Here is a 19223-nt window from a genome sequence, read left to right on the forward strand (position 1 = left end):
CACATTAAAGAAAACTCACTGTTGTGCATACATGCTTTTCACTTTTAAATATTGTTTTAGGTTGGTGGGATTTGTAATATAAAAATGGCCAAGTGCATATATGTTTGGGCTTTTTTTAAGTTTGAATAGTGTGAAGCAGCAGCCAAGCCAGATAAAATAAGGACTAAAACCTCAGTGAATCAGTTCTGATTAAATCTTCTAAGAAAATAAAACAAATGTCAGGAAGGACTTGTGTTTTCAATAGGTAATTATAACTCCCCATGGAAAAACTGCAATTTTGTTTCCTTGCTATTGCATAACAGCAGACACATGAGTGGTAATTTCATCTGTGCAGTGTCAGTGTATCTCCAGGGTGTTGTGTGGTCTTGCAGAGAACAGTGTAAGCATATACATTCCCTTTATTTTTTTCCTTCTCTTCCTCCCTCTGTAAGCTACCTCTATCTTGATGTGATGGACCTAGAAATGTAGAAAACTTCTTCCAAAACAATAGAGAACACTGCAGCAGTAGCTTGGCATGAAGAAAACAATACTTTTGCAAAAATCCTTTTAATATCTCTTGCAGAATATGTCTCAGAAACTAGAGAGCAGCTAGGGAAATGAAGTGTGCAAGAGAATTACATGCATACCTGCAATTTGAAGTTTTAACCAGTATGCTGCAGTTTGTAACACCATGTGAAAGCACTGTAGTGCAGAGAGGGGAAACATCCATGTTGCTTCAATGAAATAGAACTCTGGGATTGCTGGAGAGCTTTTCTAAAAACCACTCTATTCCCTTAGAAGAAGCTTCAAGAATGGGATATGTGAGACAGAGAATGAAAAAAGCCAACTTTATTTTCTTAATATTGTTTCTCTCTGGAATATAATTTTTAGTGGTTTTGTGTGAAAGACTTACTGACGGCATTGAACAAATAAGGTATTGGACCCTGCCGAACAACCAGCAAGACTTGAGCAGGATGCCTTCTGTCTCCAAGCAATGTTGCTCTTATGTAGCTAGAGTCATTGGGGCCAGATGGGAAAACATGGTCCTATGCATTTTCCCGTTGCATGCTGGCCTGTATTTGTACTCTTTGCAATGGTATTTTTAGGGCAGTTTGCAACAAGAAATACATAGAGCTTGATGTTTGTTCAAAAGAGAAGCATTCTGGTTGATGGCTGTGGATAGCTGTGTGTGGATGGATTCTTATATTTTACCATAATTAACTGACAACTACTGGATAATTGCTGAATTTAGCTGGAGAAGGAGGAGGGAGCAGCAACAGACCTGAAGAGATTGGGAAGCCAGGGAATGAGGTGAGAATAATCTCAAGCTATCCAAAACCATTTTAATTTTTACAGCAGTAGGACAGGCTGGAGTTCAAGGCTCAACTCTGTTATTTGAATCACAGCTCCCTCTGAAAAAAAGAGGTATCCCTATGGGACTCATATTTCACCTCCAGGTCTCCAATGAGAGGCTGTCTTTCTTTGCCTGTGTGTATCCCTTCTCTGTGTTGCCTCTGCATAGATCAGACCATAAATTGCTAGGAAAACACAGAACCTTGTTTTTTTACCATTTTTAAACCTAGATGTACTCTGTGACAGGAGCTGTCAGTGCGGTGGTTCAAATACTGATGTGACGGAATGAAGTCCTGACTTTTCTTTACAGATGTAGTAGAAGGGTCCAAAGGAGGGTGGCTTCACTCCTCCACATAAACAGGCTCCATTCTCACATTGCATTTCTTAGTAGCTCCATCCTTCGTTAGAGGTGTGAGGTGTGTTTTGCCAGGTTAGGTGATGGAGCCAAATACCTTATGGCAGTAACTAGCGCAGTTTCTGTCAGGTGTCAGTGTGCATAAGGGAAGAAGTCATGGACATGGTGTGGCAATATGTCAGTTCCCTAAAGTCCGTTCATAGCAGCCCATGTTCCTGAAATGAGAAGAGGTCTTTGGCAAGTGTTATTTGTCAGATTTGAAGAGGAAAAAATGAAACCTGTTTCTTAACAGTGGTTGTCACCAGCTTCTGTGTAATAAATGAACTTGTTTTACAAGTGCCAAAAGCACTCACATTTTGACTGTAGCAACAGCTTTTTGTAATGTTGAAAAGCAGTCGAGTACATGGACTAGCACGCTAAGCTGTCTGTCTCATGAAAACCTTAACAGGTTTAAAGCACTATTTCTAGCCTTAGGTTTTAAAAAATGGCAAGCTCTTATGAAATCTAAACTGTACTTTAAGCTTTGTACATTGGAATAATCTCACATCAATGATGTTGGTGTTTTTGTTATGTATTTCTTAATGTGTACATTTTCCTCTTAACAGAATCTAAAATCCAAAAGATTATGCTTTGAGTTGACAAATCGACAGCATAAAATGTTCCTTTACAGGTTCTTTTGCAAAATAGGTTGTATAAGTAGTACAGTGGCACAGGACAGTATTTACTCCAAAACTGAGAAGCAACCTTAGAGACTTTTTATTTTATTTTATTTTTTTATTATAGGTAGCTCAGTTGTCTTGGGTTGAAAAGAAAGTAGCTGCTGCTCTCTTTGGGACTCCACCAACTTCAACAGTAGAAGAAGCATTGCAGAATTTCCTTAAGGTAAGTCCCAGCCAAGAGGTTTCCTGTGTGACTGTTTACCAGCTGTTATATGTGACTGTTGTCAAGATGTCTGCTCAACAGATTATGTTCAGTAGCTATAAATCCAGGACTCTCCTAAATACCACAGAGCTCTCTACTAAAATATTTTTTATTTTCTATTTTCAAATTAGTTTTGAGAGGAGTGGCTAGCACCTTTTTTCTCTTTCTTTACTTTTAGGGAATTATTCAATGACTTGCCATGGTTAGTAGTTATTTGATTTAATGTGAGATAGATATAGATTAGTTATATATGCCATTGAAACAAATTAACCATAGCAGTAACTGATGATTTGCCCATTTCTGCAAGAGGGTTAACATAAGCAAGGAAAACTTTGACATTGTGACACTTCTCTTTTTCTGATCTGAAGCTCTTTTTGTTGAATTTCCGTAGAAGCCTTTCTTCTTTGTGGAGGTGAAATTACCTTTGTAGTGAAGTAGAAAAGAAAGCTCTGTCATATAGATCCATGTTCCTGGGCATTCTACTTGAATGCACAGTTATGAGAAAACACCACATGAGTAATAAAATAAACCTGTCTTTCAGTGTCTTTTATATGAATAATTTCTACTTTTGGAGCTGAAAAATACAAGTTTTTATATAATTTATATAATACTGAAAAATACAAGTAACTGAACACTGGAACAGGCTGCCCAGAGAGGTTGTGGAGTCTCCTTCTCTGGAGACATTCAAAACCCGCCTGGACGCATTCCTGTGTGACGTGATCTAGGTAATCCTGCTCCAGCAGGGGGATTGGACTAGATGATCTTTCGAGGTCCCTTCCAATCCCTAACATTCTGTGATTCTGTGAAGTTTTTCACTTGACTGAATTCTAAGCGTAAACTTCCATCATTGCCATTACTTTCAGACAGTTTCTCAAAGGAATTGGACAAGCATATTTTCTTCACTATCAAAAGTGCTTGTTTTCTGTATTTTTAGTCTATTTAAAGATGGAATGATCTCCTGAATTTTGGACAATACAATATATTACCATCTTCCCAGTTTAAGAGATTTTATCTTTAAGGTCAAACTCCAAAGGTGGTAGAAATAATTTGAAATGTTCGCTTTAGCTTCAGGGTATTTTGTGGTGGGCTGCAGAGTAACTGTGGTTTTAAGTCATCTTCTGCAATAAAAATTAAATTACTCTCTAAAAGACAAACTGTTTGGGTTTCTTTTTCAATTGTTTGATAATACACAGTTGTGGTGAAAGCAGCATTGTTTTGGTCCAAGGATTACAGCTACTATAAATTTCACTGATGTAATTTTTCTTTCACAAAAGCTGTTTGTTGATTAAAGCTGCTTCTTGGTTAGTAGATAATTGGTAAGGTTTTTACTCATCTTTCAAGCTTCTACATCCTTGATGTGTTTTAAAAGGAAGACAATCTTGAACTTTTTTAACGACCTGAACTTTTCAGAAGATGGCAATGTGAAAAGAAAAGCGAACACAGCACTAGGGGAGATGGGTCTGTGAAAGAAAAATAATTGTAAAGTTGATTAGTACAGTTCATTACACATTACACAAAGGTTGAGTGGTTGGTTGCTTGTTTATTTCTTTGATGAGGAAATAAATATTAATAATCTAGAGAGAGCAGTGTCTTCCAACCCACTCTGTAAGTGAATGATCCAATAGATACTCTATGGTATGATCCGATATCTTTACAAAGCACTCAGGGAGAGAGGAGAGCAAGCAGTACAGAACACTTTTATGTGTTCAATATCATCACCTTATGTGCCTGGTTTAGGGTTTGAGTTTTGGGTTTTCTTGTTTTCTTGAGTTTTTTTTAAGTGCTAAACAGATTGTGGTGCACACAATAGGGATGATTCAGTCTGATGTTTGAGGAAGCTTAGTACATTACTAAAAATGTTATGCAGACCACATAAATCTCATCACACAACTCTCATGTCTATTTTATTTCCTGTTTTTTATTATTTAGGCAGAAGAAATGCGTCCAGGATATTCCAAATACAATTATGTGTATTTGGCAAAGGTAACCAAGTTCTTTTAAAAATAATGATTTGTAGACTCTGGTATTCTTACAGTGGTTTGATTGGAAACAAAATGTTTTTTCTTCTCAGTGTTATAAAGATCTTGGCCAGAAAAACAATGCACTGAAGTACTGTGATTCTGCACTGTCAGTTCTCTCAGTTACTGACGAGGTGGGTATTGAGAGTGATAACTTGTTCTCTTGTGACCGCTGTCTTGTCTTTGGCACCCGTTATTGCACTGTCAGTAACAACATAATGTTTCACTTTTTCCTCTGAACACAGAACCTTCCTTTTTTTTCCACCACTCTAGGTTGGCTCATTACAGTTGTCTGTATCAACAGCTTTAAAAAAATCTTTGTTTGGGGAACTGTCAGGGACTTGTCTGTGTCAGAGGCTGTCAGAAATTGAATTGCACTCTGTAATTCAACCCGTTTCATTAGACTATCTCAAGCATAAGCAGTTGAGTGTGTCACTCTAGCTGTGCTGAGATTTTGCCCCAGCTCTACTTTTTCTCAGTGGAAAGCATTCTGGGTTTTTGTCCCACAATCTCTATCTCTGCTCCTGAAAGCCTCTGGTTTGTGATTCTTGTCAAGGCCTCCAGAGCAGTGTGTTAGCTATAACAGAGGTAGATGAGTTATTAAAGATTGCCTTTCTCTTCAACCATAGTACAGTTAAGGAGGCACCGTTCTTCCAGTTACATCTGCTGGAATATGTTTTATTCTAAGAGATTATTAGATTCCTTTTTAGGCCCTTTAGAGTATTTTTAGTATGTGGATGCAAAATTTCTACAGATATTTGAGAGATTTTAAGTGATTTAATTTCTCAAATATAAACCAAGTCATGGCAAGAAGGTTCACTCTGTCTGATCTCGTGTAGAAGCAAGTTCCATAATTACCAACCTATGACTGGAAACGTCTTACCATCCTAGAGCGTGACAAGTTCAAACCTGAGCTTTGTCAGCCTAAGGGACCCCCTTTGAGCACAGCAGATGTGGTAGGGAGAGAGAGAGGTGATTCCAGAGACGAATTGGCCCTATCCCATTTACTTCTTTGAAGTTAAGGAAAAAGACCATTAAATAGCTCTGTAACTTGATTGACAATAAACGCCGTGTGTGGAGCACTAACATGTTTATGTCAAGTGTTCCTGCTGGGAAGAAAGACCACTGCATGCCTCACCAGCAGCTGCTCCTGGGTGGTCTTTATTTTTGGCCCAAGTTATAGTATGTACCAATCATAAATTAAGCAATCATTGCTTAAGTTCAGTGTTTCTTTAAACAAGTATTGGTACAGATATGACATTAATAATCTCTTAACTCTGCTTTATTCTTTACTTGCTGTTGAAATGTACCTTCAGCTTGCCTGTTACAGAACATAGGGAAGACTGCTATGAATCATCCGTTATTCGCTACCTTACATCTTTGCATAAAAAGTAGGACCAATGGTGTAAGGGAGAGAGCATATTGCTTGAATTCAGCCTGTTTTGTATATATATCTGTGCTGACTGTGCTGGTGAATTTCTTTTTTTCCTGTATTCAACTTACTACAGGCCAGGTAATCTTGCAATGAACTCTGAAGCTATCTGGTAAGATTGCAAACAAACATATATCACAGAAACTTCTGGTGGGCAGAAGACTGCCTGTGTTTAGTAAACTGGAAGTCATTCAACATATTCATAAAGACTCCTTGAAAAAGTATAGAGATGGCACAGATTGGGATTCATCTTTGATAACAGTAGTTGGACAAAATTTTAGCGACCAAAGTAGTTGCTGAGGCTCCCCCTACACTTGGTGGAGAGAGATGGATGCATCCAGGTGCCCCATCCTGCCTCTCTCTGTCCCCTGATGGCACAGAGAGACTAGATGCAAAGATATGTGTAAGATGTGTACCTGAGACACCTGACTCCTAGACTGTGCAGTTAATGAGAGGTGAATCCTGTCTCTAAAGTCCAGTGTCATCAGTCTAAACGTGAGCTGGAGTTCAGCGCATCCTGGGCCACCTGGAGGGGCTTAGTCCCTGGTAAAAGGAACACCCCATCACATTTCTGAAGTACCAACAGACCTTAGAAGGAGGGGGGACCCTGAGGTGAGAGCAGGAATTTGGGAGCAATCTGAGGGGGGGGGTGGGTGTATTCTGGCACGCAGGGTGGTGATGACAATAAGAATGATACTGGTTTGTGAAAAGAAGGAAGAGTGGCAAATGGGTCCCAAAAAGCTTTTGTTCATCTGAAGAGGACAAGATGATTTGTCCTCTTCTGTGTTGACTAATTCTATAGATATCATAGATTTGTCTGCTTTGTCTTGTTTACTTGTGATGTGTTTATAGTTAGGTTTAGAAAAAAAAGTCCAGGAAAATATGGCATTGGGGCAATAGTGTGTAATTCAATTTTTAAAAAAAAAAAAGCAGTCAGCACAAGGTAAAACGGAGTGCACGCTGAAAGCAATTACTATAAAATGGAGTTCTGGAACACAAACTCTGCTGATGCCAGCTGTTACCTCAAGTCCCATCTGAATTGGAATATTATGTGTTGTTTTGGTTATTGTGTTAGAGAAGACTGTTACTGATTTTGAGGGGAAGCATGTTGGAACTGAAGTGGTTCAGGGCTTGGAGCTGGACGTAGGAATAACATTTAGTCAGGTTAGTTTAAGGGAGGGAAGAGACTGTAATAAGACTAAAGAGACGTTGGGGAGACAGTAGTAAACAAATGCTGATAAAGTGCCTGAATTGACTACAGCCCTGTAAAAGATGGGGTTCATGGTCTGAAACAGAAAACGCAGGTCAGCAGCAGCCTGAGGATTTCTTTCAGTTTGCCACAGCACAGGATCTCAAGGTTCTCAGCAGCGTGGTATGTTGTCACAGTCATGTGAAACCCATCATTCCCAAGTGTAATCATAGTTTCTCATGTGAGTTTTCTCTTTCTTCAGGCAGGGGAATTCCTTTATTGTTTTTAAATGTTGGCTCCTACCGAGAAACATGTATATGTATAAAGGCATAAAATCAGGAGCAGACTGAGAAACAAAGTTGCTGGAAAAGTGCCATATGGAGGAAATGTATAGTATTTCATGATACAAATCATCCTGCAGCATAAGTATGAAAAATAATAGTAGACAATGGTTTACTTTTTATTGCTTCTGAGCATCCACAGTTTCCAGTGACTTCAGTGGGAATCAGAGGTGCTCGGCATCAGTAATATCGCCCATAGCTCATTTTAATCCTCAGGTCAAATTCTCAGCTGGTCTAACTCAGGGCACTTCTTTGACAGTTTGTCTAGGATTGATTTCATGTAAAGTTTCAAGTTAAGTGAGATGATTTTTGTCTTGAATGTTGTATCACATCCAAATATCCTTTCTGTGCATCTGTTCTACCACTTACAGAATATGTTTTTAATTCAAGGGGTAGAGGGGCTTCCAAACAGAGGTGATTCTTGTTAAAGAAAAAAAAATTATCAGATGGCCAGTTTCAACCCTATTATGAACCTAAAAAAGGATACCAAAGAAATCATAAAAGAAGAGACAAATTCTGATTGAATGACTCCTGTAAGTCCTAATACCAGTTTTAAAAAATATTTTGGCACATTTTTAACTAATCAGTCTATGCATTTTTTTTATTTTAAAAGGAAATACAGGAGATTTGGCGCAAATTACATCTGGAAAACAAAACTGATGTTATAGTACTACTTTAGAGACCTTTCTCTTTATCCTCTCTACTCTAAACAAGAACCTCCAACGAATCATACAGTCCTTCTTTGGCCATAAATACTGTCATACATACCATACAGAGTGGTACTTCACTGCTGGAGGTGCATGGGACATTAAATTGTCCTGCTTTTCTCTGGTTGCTGTCCAGGTGGATAACCTCAGGGTCCTGGGAAACATTCACCCCTTCAGTAAAAGAGATCCTAATGTTCAGGGCTGCTGTGAGTTATTGTAAAGTGCATAACAGCTGCTCTGTTTATCTAGTAGATGTTGCATTACCCTTACTGAGACTCATTACTTTGTGGTGTGCTCAAAGCCTTGGTGAGTGTGACTGCATGAAGGGCTGTCGAAACCAGATGTGGTGGACTACTGTGATGGAAAAAAATGACTTTTTTTTTAAATCTGGAGAAAAATGTGATTTATATTTGAAGACATGAGCATTCATCTTGCATATAGAAAGACAAAACAAGTGAGTGGATTTGTGTGCTTGATTAAACACATAGTGCTTTGCACATAAGGGGAATAAGACGCTAATTTCTTGTTTATAACAAAGATTGTTGGGTATTTGCAAGGCTGGAACTTGTAGAAAATTAAAGTCTCAATGTAGGATTATAAAGTATAATAGTAAAGAAATTTTTTTTTCTTGTATCTGGAGACGAGCAGGGGCGTGAGTGTAAACTCTGTGCTTGTAGGACCAGTAAACTCACCACAAAGGGATTAACAGCCTAGCAAAGAAAGAGATTAAAATTTCAAGGTTCTGGTCTCTATGATGTTTTTTGAAAATTAATCTAAAAAGCAGTTATATTACAAAAAATGTAGTCTTGGAAGAGCCAAAGACAGCAAAGCAGGAAGAATGCAAAGCAAATCTGTTTGCACTGAGAGTTGCCGAAAGTCTTACTTAAAATGCACATAAAAACTTCCCTGAAGCTGAGAATGTATTTTACAAAATTATTGGTGATTTAAAAAAAATTATCTTAATTTCAAAAACACTCTTTCCTTCCTTCCCATTACAACTGGAATCCCCTTCCAATTACAAATGAAGGCAATTCAGAGTTGAAATTAACAAGTAAGAGAGATTTAGCTATTACAGAAATTGATCATTATGGCATTCACTTCTTACAGGTGTAGAATGGCAGGAAGCAGAGAGTCGTTAAAGACTCTGCCTTTGACCTCAGTGACATTTGAAACTCTAGAAAAGCCCATGTGGAGGAGGAGGTAAATGTAATAATGGGCAGGAACAATGGCTGAATGTTGACACAAGAGTGCAGCTGCTGAGGAGAAATCATGCCCGTAAGATTTTCTTACCTTTTTTTTAATCACCATAATTGATCTCCCTGGATATCAATCTTTACATTTTTAATATTGTCTGTAAGGAAAAGAGTGGGAGTTACAGAGAGATGGAAGAGAGGGCAGAGTATAAACTTCAGCACCCATCAGTTGTTCCTGTTACAACAGACTATTTGTATATCTTCAATTTTCCACAACAGATTTTCCAAGAAATGCCTGCTCCAGCCACCATAGATTGGTCATATGTAGCAGACCTTGCTGTAGTATTTCCAAGAGATCTCATTTGAAGCTGCTGTGGTAATCTGTCCTAAGATTACTTAAGTAAGATTTTGAGGAGAAAAAAGTAATTTACTTTTGCTTTTAAGTGAAGGGTACAAATTAGGATTTGTTTGTGAAAAAGCTGCCTATCAAAACTATGTGAATAATTTGGATTAACCTTATAAAAAATGTTTTTGTTTTATCATCAAACAGGACATTTTATTTTCTCAACATCATCAGCTCAATACAAAATGTCATTGTTTTCAGAGGATATTAATTTCTTTAGATTTTATACACATTTGTTCTCCAAATGCCAAGCAAAAGTCCATGGTGTTTCAATTACAAAATAATGGAAGTATTCAGATTTGTGTTCATTTTGAATTCTGGGCCATTGTTTTCCTGCTAATACTGTTTGTGGAGTAGAACAAGAATTTCCTAATAGCTACCACCAACCCAAAATTAAAGTATCTTTTGAATATACTTTAAAAAACTATTCCTTAATTAGTGATTCTGTTTACACTGAATATGAGTGCTTCAAGCTCAGGGAATGGGCTTTTTAAAAACTCATTATAAAGAGATCACATTTCAAACTGTAAAATGCTAATAAATATGTGACATTTGTAAAAGAGCTGCTAAAAAAATCTGAGACCTCCAATATTTTACATTATTTTGCACTTCAGAGAATACAGTCTGTTTTTCTTTATCTTAGTGATCAGACTGATTTGCCGTCTGCATGTTTTTGAAGTTCTTGCCAAAAGGTTTGTTTTCATTGTCTGCTTATTCTTTCTCCCCCTCCAAAAACGATTCCAAAAAATGATGAAGGTATTTTTTGTAGTGTAGTAATTTCATACGTAAGGATAAAGTCTATCCTGATAAATACTGAGCTTATTATATTTATGATTAAATTGACTAGTCTATAACAAAGTATTCACTTCAACATCCTGTCAAAGGTAACACAGTTTTAGCATAGTTTTTATTGTGGCGAGACTGATCCACGAACGATGCAGGAGGAGAGTGGGAGAAGTATTCACGGAGGTGGTGAATACTGCAGAATGAAGAGGTTCACAATTAGTTTCCTATTTTTGTAGAGTGGCCAGGGGAAGTCAAGCTTCCAGGAGTCTGAAGTATATTGTCTCAGAGTCAATATACAGGGTGAAGGAGAGCCTCAACAGGCATCTTTCTGAAGGGGCTGTAGCTGGGCGTGATCGTGTTCAAGCTGTTTCAGTGATGACTGCACAGAAAGTAGGGCTGTAGTCCCATCGTGACGGGGGGCCGCAGCTGGACAGGAAGAGGGGAATGTCTTGAACACTAAAAGTTCCATATTGTGTACAATAGTAAAAAGAAACTAGATTACAGGTGAAACTTAAGTCTTTTAAGTTAGAAAAGAACTAGTGAGTGAAAATTTTACATGGCTGTTAATTATTCTAAATTGAATTCTGCCACTTTGTAATTTTTCAACAGCAGTCCTCGAACTAGATGAACTGTTTATTTACAGTCTTCTGGGTGTGAAAGGGTGTTTTTCCCTCTACTTGAATTATAATCAGAAAACGTGGAATTATTGTCAGCTATGTATTTTAAAGCTGTGCTTGCCTTGATCCTAAAAGCCTTGAGAAGTCATGGTTCATCCCCAGAGGAAGATACTAAAAATATGAAAGAACATAAAATGCCCTAACTTGTGACATACAGCAGTCAGGAGAAGGTTGCAAGTGGTTGATTGCATTGGCTTATTGAAATATATAAGGGGAAAAATAGCATTATGCAATTGTACGCAAATTAACGCCTACTACAGTCACACCATCTGTGAGAGTCTATCATGAAACTGAGAATGGATAGCATATAGCTCTATATTATTTATGTTGTCCACAAGAGCTATTACTCTAATTAACAACCCTTGTGCATATTTGGGAGTCTCCTCTGTTACAGTCCAGGATTTCTCCTGGAGCTGTGAAGGAATGATAGAGCCGTACCCAAAATCAGGGGTTGCCCTCAGTACCTCATTGCTGTTACTGCGTATCAGAGTACAGCTTTGGACCACCCTTGCAGCCCAGCTCATTTAATATACCATGCAGCCCCGCTGACTTCAATGAAACCCTACAGCATGCATGTCAGCTTGGGATTTGGCAGTGGTTACACACAGTTATGTTATAGTTGGCTGGTGTAACCATTTTGGCTGTGGTCGTGGGGTTGTATCATTCTCTGTTGACTGTTGGGACTTTGTCAACAAGTGCACACATGTGCAGTGCCTGGGTTGAGTGTGTTTAGTGCATAAGGAAATAATTAGCAGAGATGGAAGGTAAAATCATTATCTTTCTGTCTCTGCTTTAATTGCCTTTTAATTTTTACATGCACATTTATATGTGTGTGTCTCTGTGCATATATATTTATCAGTAAAATTTTTCAGCAGAAATTAACTTTCAAAATGTGGACTACCTCCAGTTAAGCCAACATTCCCTTTTTCCCACCAGCAATCTCTTCCGTCTTGCTCTTGTTTTCAACTCCCTCTTTTCCCTTGTTCAGTCCCTGGCCTCCCATGTCTTCTTTTCCTGTGCATATTCCCTGTGGATGATGAAACATAAAAGAAAAGCAACTAAATAGGAAGAGGGGAAAATACAGTCACTGACCCTGTAATTTGAATAGCTTTTGTGTAGCAGTTTGCAGAACATTTTGAACTCATATTCAACTCTGAAAATGATATGAGAAGTGTTTAATAAATGTAAGCCTTGACAGTAGAAAGTCAAGGTTGAAAATGGCTGTGTATTCAGTCAGCGCTGAACTAAGCCTCAGGGTGAACAAATGGGTCTGACGCAAATATATTGCATTCCTCCTACAACTTGCACCTCTTCCTCTCCCTGCCGCACTCTAAAGGGAGATCAAAGCCTGCCTGTCTTAAAAAAAAAAGCCGACCCGATTGTTCATTTTTAGAAAGCCACAGACCCAGAAATGAGCGAGGAGGAGAGCTGGCCAAATACAGGATTTATGGCTTTGTCTTCCCATTAACAATCAAGCTTTGGGCATTAATGAAGCCGCTGGCTCAATTAACACAGTCTGTTAGGCAGTTTGCAACAATAATAATTCCTGCTGTTACTGATGTAGTCTTGTTTAGAACTGGCAACCCAGAGGTAGGACGCTTTGCACGTTTGCAGTTTCTTCTCCAGCTAGTTCTTAGAACAATCATGGGTTTGTTTCATTCTTTTTCCTAAGCCCAAAGGAAGATTCAGGAAAGATTGCTCAATATTTTTGGGGCCTTTGCAACTCCTTAAAGCTCATTGCCCAATATAATCCTTTGCTTCTAAGGAGAGAGACAATTATATAAAGTTGTTTGGAGATATATTTTTTAAATGCTGTATTCTGCGAAGAGAGTGAAGAATCTCATCAACCCATGAAAAGCTGAACACCATTCAGATATGAGAAAACCTGCATCTTTATCATTTTCGGCTTAGAAAAGCGTGAAAAGAGTGGGACCAGATACAATAAAACCTTTTTCATTTTCTTAATAGCATGGGACAATATCTGGCTTTTTAACTGTTTTGTTTAATGGAGTTTAGAATAATTTTCACAAGTTGACCACAGTCGGTACAGAAAAGAGTGTATTTTTCCTGAATTAATCAACATATTGATAAAAGTTTTGAGTTTTCCAATTTTTATTGAAAGTCACGGGCTGGTGCTCCAGGCAGCCTGTAGTGATGTGGAGTTTAAGGGGTGCTGAATTCAGTGTGACATTTCCTTCTGTTAGAGTATTTTGGCAAGAGCTTACTGGCTTTGCAGCGTGTGCCTTTTAAGGCCTCTGATAAATGATTAGGCAGATAGTTTAGCCTATTGTTGCCAGTGGGAGCAAGGCAGCGACTCCAAGAGAAGTGTCCAGCTAATGTATTAATGCCTTAATCCAGACCAATAATATAATGTCGTTTGACATGTCTGGCATATGGTTTCTATCATCTCAATATTCTTCTCTATTCCTGCATGACATTATAGACAACTAACCAAAATAAAGGGAAGCAGGAATTTCTTCACCCGTAAAATGTATTTTAAAACGTTCTGTATTTTGTTCCAGCTCTTTGGTTGATTGGATAATGAAGTGATTCTGAAATTCAGCAATTACTTCACTGTCTGCCTACAGTATTTTCTTTCAGAATTGCCTGTGGCATTATCTGGGAAAGAAATACTGGTCTCTGTCATTAGAAATACCTGCCCAAAATTTGTGTTGTGCAAGTGCTTTTGACTTGCACTGCTAAGCACACATGGGCACATGTATTGGATGTTTGGACCCTTACCAGCCTGCAGGTATGAGGTGCTGACTTTTCAGATATGTGGTTTTAAACCAAGGTGCATTTTGCAAGCTAGAAGTTTTGCAGTGGCAAGTAAAGCAAGTGGGTTATATCCAGGAGACATTTCAAAAATGAGTGGAATAATGGAGTTTTTGTACTGCGGTCACACATTTATATGCATGTAGCCCTTTCCGAACAGATTATACATGGAATAGCCAAAACGTGTGTCACTGGTTACCTGTGAAAGAGTCTGTGGGATGGATTTGGTTTAAAGCCCCGTGCAAACCGTGCACTTACACGTCGGCCTAAATGGAGCCTTTCCCTTCTGTCCTAGGAGGTATAATAGTGTTGTCTCTGAGCATAGCAGATTACTTGCCTCTTGCTCCCACATTGGCTCCACTCTGCTATGAGCCCAGTAGCATAGGCAGAACCCACCAACACCAGTATGGAAGATATTGAGGGTGTAGTCAGTCCGTGGTGGTTATTACAGGTAGGTATGGCTGTATGCAGTGAAATCACAATCTAACCTCTGTCATTAATTACATTTCCCAATGTTTTCTTGTTAATTGCATAATAAATCATTAGCAAACATCACGGAAATATCTTTAGAAAAACTGCAGTCGGGTTGCAAGCTTACGTAAAGTATAAGGCAAGGCAGTACTTTATGCAAAGTATGCCAATAAAAGTTATGGCCTCAGCTGAAAGGCTTACTGGTCTGCTGAGGAGGCTATTTGTGGCTAACATTTTAAGTGCTTTAACAGAGCTGGAAAGGGAGGGCTTCCATCTGGCTCTTGTTTTCACTTCAAACTTTACTTTTGCAATCACTGATAAATTAACTTACTATACAGTCTTGTACATTCTGTGGCTGTTACAGTTGTGTGTTTTGTCTGTTGTTAGTAAAGAAACGTGGATAGGCACGTGTTAGGCAAATGAAGGGCTTTATCCTAAGTTGATGCATGATTGTCTGTTTCTTTCAGGATAAAGAGGCCCAGAAGGACTTAGAGGCTTTACTTCTCACACTGAAGCTGTGATACTATGCACTTTTTAACTCTTCATGCTGTGATAAAATTGAAAAACTAAAATGAGAATCAATAGTGACTGGGAACTGCACGTGAATTCCAGCTAAGTCAATGGGAAAACTGTCATTGATTTTGGTTGGCTTGGATCATGGCCTTTAAGCATCTGGTGATTATGATATGAAAATGATGCATTCATTTTTGATTATTTATAATCTTGTACTGAAGTTTGATTTTAAATTGCTGACACTGTGAGTCTGGTTCTCTGAACGTGAAGTCCACTGCTGGCAATGGACATACTGGAGGTTAGAATGCAAAATGCACAAATTTCACTCTTTGAAAGATTAATCGACTAGTATGTGATGCCAGCATAGAACTGTGTAGCAAAAACAAACAAACAAAATGTTTCTATAGTAAATTATATTTGTATCAACTAATTTACACAGATGTGTACAGAAGAAAATCATGAATGTTTATGTTTACGCACTTCTTTACTCTTATAAAATTAGAATCTTGTGGAAGTTAAAGAAAAAGCTGTTGCCTCCACAAAGCTCTTTTTACTTTAAACCTACTGTTGGTTTTACATGGAAATGTAAATTAAAAGTTTATAAATTAAATATTAGAGTTATATTTTATTTGTAACATCAAGTACAATATTAAAAATCAGACCAATGAAATTAGTGGTTTAGATTAATCTATTACAGCTGTGATGTTTAATGGATTTGTTACAGGATCTCCATCAAGTTTGTAAATCCTGGCTCTTTGAACAGTTGCCTAGCATGGTGGCATCAGTGTGTCTTTGGAGAACCTAGTCCAGCATTTGGCCATCACTAACCTTTTATATCATCTATATAACATAACCTGTACATAAAAATAGAGCGATTAAAGACCTACTACTTCTGTCTGAGTGTGTAGGACAGCAGTGTTTTCAATGAAATGTAACAGGTAGGGAAAGAATTTTGTTCACCAACAGACTGATCCAGAATTCACCAAAGTGTGTAGGAAAATAAAGGCCAGTTTTCATTGGTTTTTAATTCCAGATCTTAATCTAAATGCAGGGAGTGTATCTGGAAGAAGTAAGCATTTCTGTTAAAGGATATACAATTGGATAAGGACAACTGCGTGGTAAGCATTTCTGTTAAAGGATATACAATTGGATCAGGACAACTGCGTGGTCCCTTGACCTATTTGATGTGTAAGATAACATGGACCAGTTTATGGCTAAGACAAGGAGGACTCATATGGCACCAATATATTGAACTAGCCATTGGGGCTTTAATTTTGGACAGATGGGGGACAGTGACGTTAGCTTATAGACAAGTAGGAACTACAGTCACCTCAACAAAGATTTAAAAATTGGGCAGATGTGACAAGAGTATGTATACATATGACTGAAGCATCTTGTAGTAAGAGTGAGCTTTAACTAGTAACAACAGAAGGCAATGGATGCAGTAGATTGGAAGAAGACAAATGTATAGAGTTACATTTGAATTTAGCTTGACTCCATGACTCCTCATAAAGTACAGAGATTTCTTTTCATGAAGTGGGATGTTCATTTTTTCAAACATTTTCTTAAAAAATTTGTTTTCAGACATGCAAGCATTACTATGAGATATCCCTGAACAAAATCTGAAAGTTCAGAACTGGTTCGGAGTTCTCGCTGTTATTTTTGTGGTTTTCATTATCCTGAAGATCTTCACAAATCAAAATATGCATTTTAGTTGTTTTTAAAGCTCGTTCTGAGGGAAAATAGTTCCTATACCTCTTTTTCTATTCCAGAGTTCTTTTTTTTTCAATTCCAGAGTTCTCTTTTTTCCACACATGATTTCAGAGAAAATGGGAAATACCATATGAGATAAATCCTATCAAATAATTCCTTCTGTGACAGAATAACTGACTTGTGAACAGAAAAGCTGCAAAGGTGACGTGTCTTGATTTTGGTAAGGGGCTTTTGGTAAAGACCGCTTTTGACATTTTCATAGCCAGTTGCAGGAAGCACAGTTTAAATGGATCTAAGTACAATTTGTACTTAGGGTTGTTGTTAGCAGTTCTCTGTTGCCTAGGAGGATGTAATAAGGAGGCCTTTACTTAGATCAATTTTATGCTAATAGATATAGTTTATAAAATAGATTGGATTATGCAATAAATATTTCATTTACAAGCAATTATTGCTGATAAAGGCTGAAAGTGTATCAGAGGAATAGATTAGAACAAGAAGTTATTTAAATTAATTGCTGAATTTAGGTGACATAAGTAGGATTTGCTTCATTAAGTGCAAATAGAAAGTATTGAATTGAAGTAAGTAACAGAGGATGGAGAAGACCTAGCTAGTTGTGGTAATTCTGCGGAAAATGACATGCAGATTCCAGTGAGTGGCAGGCTAACCATGGGTCAATAATGTCATGTTTTTGTGAAAAAGCAAATTTCATACTAGACTGAATAAATAAGCATTCCTCATTAAATTCACATGAAATAACCTTTTACTCTAATTAGGCCTAATAAGGTCTAATGAGGTCTGAGCTGGAATACTATATCCAGTTTCAGGCACCACACTTCAAGGAGGTTGGGGGATAATTGGAAAGAGTCCAGTGGAGAGAGACAAGAAAGATGAGAGTGCTAGACGACATCATTTTGTGTGTAAAAATTGAAAGAATTTGGTTTGTTTAGTCTGCAGGAGCAATGACTAAAGGAGTATTCACATTTGTAAAAAGCTGTTGCAGTGAAGACAGCAAAAAAACCCCACGCAAAACCTTGTTCTCCAAATCCCCTGTTCATAGGACAAGAAATAATTGCCTACCTTTAGATAAGGCATTAGGAGAAAATAATCCTGATGGTAACTTTGCAAAGCCCTGCAATAAATTTCCTGAGAACATTATAAAATCATTTACACATATTTTAAAGTAAAAGCTAAACAAAGAAGACTTTAAACATCGGCAATGTCTAAGGCACAGTTCATCCTCTGGCAGAGGTTGGACTAGATGACTTCTTAAGATCCCTCCTGGCCTGGCTGTCCCTGACGAGTGCACAGCTCCAGCCCCCGACAAGCCATGGGCACTCCTGCTGGGTTTCTGCAGTCGGTGGGATTGCATCTGCACGCACTGGCTCTGCATTTGGGCCAAGGCTACCTCATGAAGTTGTACTGTGAAACACTTACCAGCATTTTTCAGGTCTTGAACTTACAGTTGCGCATCATGGCTGCCCTCAACTCTTTATTTATCACACCTGTGGTTTTAATCCACATGTTTACATTTTTAAATGAAATCTCTGATCTTATAAATGAAATTACTGATCTTTCTTTTCAGCCTTCTGAATTAAGTCCATTCTTCAGTTTTAATTTTTGCTCATTACTAATCTATGTGTAGAATCACAAAATAACATCTGGGGGAGAAAAGAATGGTTTTAATTATTCATTCTAAGTTGTCTTTCATAGTTTGCAGAAATACTCCTCACACGGGTAAGAAACTGCTGTTTTATACAGCTAAGATATTTTGTGCTTTTTACATTTTTTACTAGTCAGTGTACACAAGCATTGTCAACTTTTTTGTGTTTCCAATTTGCTAATCTGAGAACTTTTAAAATTGAAGTTGTTCCCTAAATTGTTCTCTAATTGCTCCTTGGAATAAAGCTTTTGCTTTCAGTTCTAGGCCTAGGCTATCTGTTCTCTGTGTCGTATCAGCTGGAGAAACAGCAAGCATAGTTCCAGAGGGCCATATGTTTTCTTTTTTGTTTAAAATATCCATAAGCAGACATTCACTTCCGTAGTTTTGTCTCTGTGGAGGAGCTAGAAGTTAACTGTATTAACCCCTGCGGGCCTTTAAGCCGTGTGGAGCAGATGGGGCTGCAGGCTGCCTGAAGCCACGGTGCCTTGGCCATGATGCCCACTACCTCCTACAGCTCTTCCACTGGGGCATCTCTTGTTTGGTTTCTGCTCCCATACTTACACTGTAAATTCTCCAGGAGAATTTGTCTCTTTACATGTTTGCAAAAGGTGAGTTCAGGGGGGCTTGATCTGGTATTAGGATTCTTGTGCTTCGTTACAGTTAAAATTACTAGCTCTGCCTTCCTGAATAATTGAGAAAATTTTTATTCCTTGCGGTGAAGCTGAGGGCCCTGTCAT

At 38.1% G+C, this 19223-nt stretch overlaps 1 protein-coding gene across 2 annotated transcripts in view; it reads left to right on the plus strand.

Annotated features, from left to right (window-relative positions):
• The window catches only part of RMDN2 (regulator of microtubule dynamics 2), a 56998-nt gene extending 41196 nt beyond the window's left edge, over nt 1–15802 (plus strand). For both annotated transcript variants that reach the window (XM_068414158.1, XM_068414168.1), the window contains exons 8-11: nt 2471–2569; nt 4538–4591; nt 4680–4760; nt 15068–15802. In XM_068414158.1, coding sequence (XP_068270259.1) covers nt 2471–2569; nt 4538–4591; nt 4680–4760; nt 15068–15121 — 288 coding nt within the window. In that variant the 3' untranslated portion in view covers nt 15122–15802. The remainder of the gene's footprint in view (nt 1–2470; nt 2570–4537; nt 4592–4679; nt 4761–15067) is intronic.
• The last annotated feature ends 3421 nt before the right edge of the window (nt 15803–19223 follow it).

The sequence above is a fragment of the Nyctibius grandis genome, chromosome 1 (assembly GCF_013368605.1).
Source record: "Nyctibius grandis isolate bNycGra1 chromosome 1, bNycGra1.pri, whole genome shotgun sequence".
Lineage (NCBI taxonomy): Eukaryota > Metazoa > Chordata > Aves > Nyctibiiformes > Nyctibiidae > Nyctibius > Nyctibius grandis.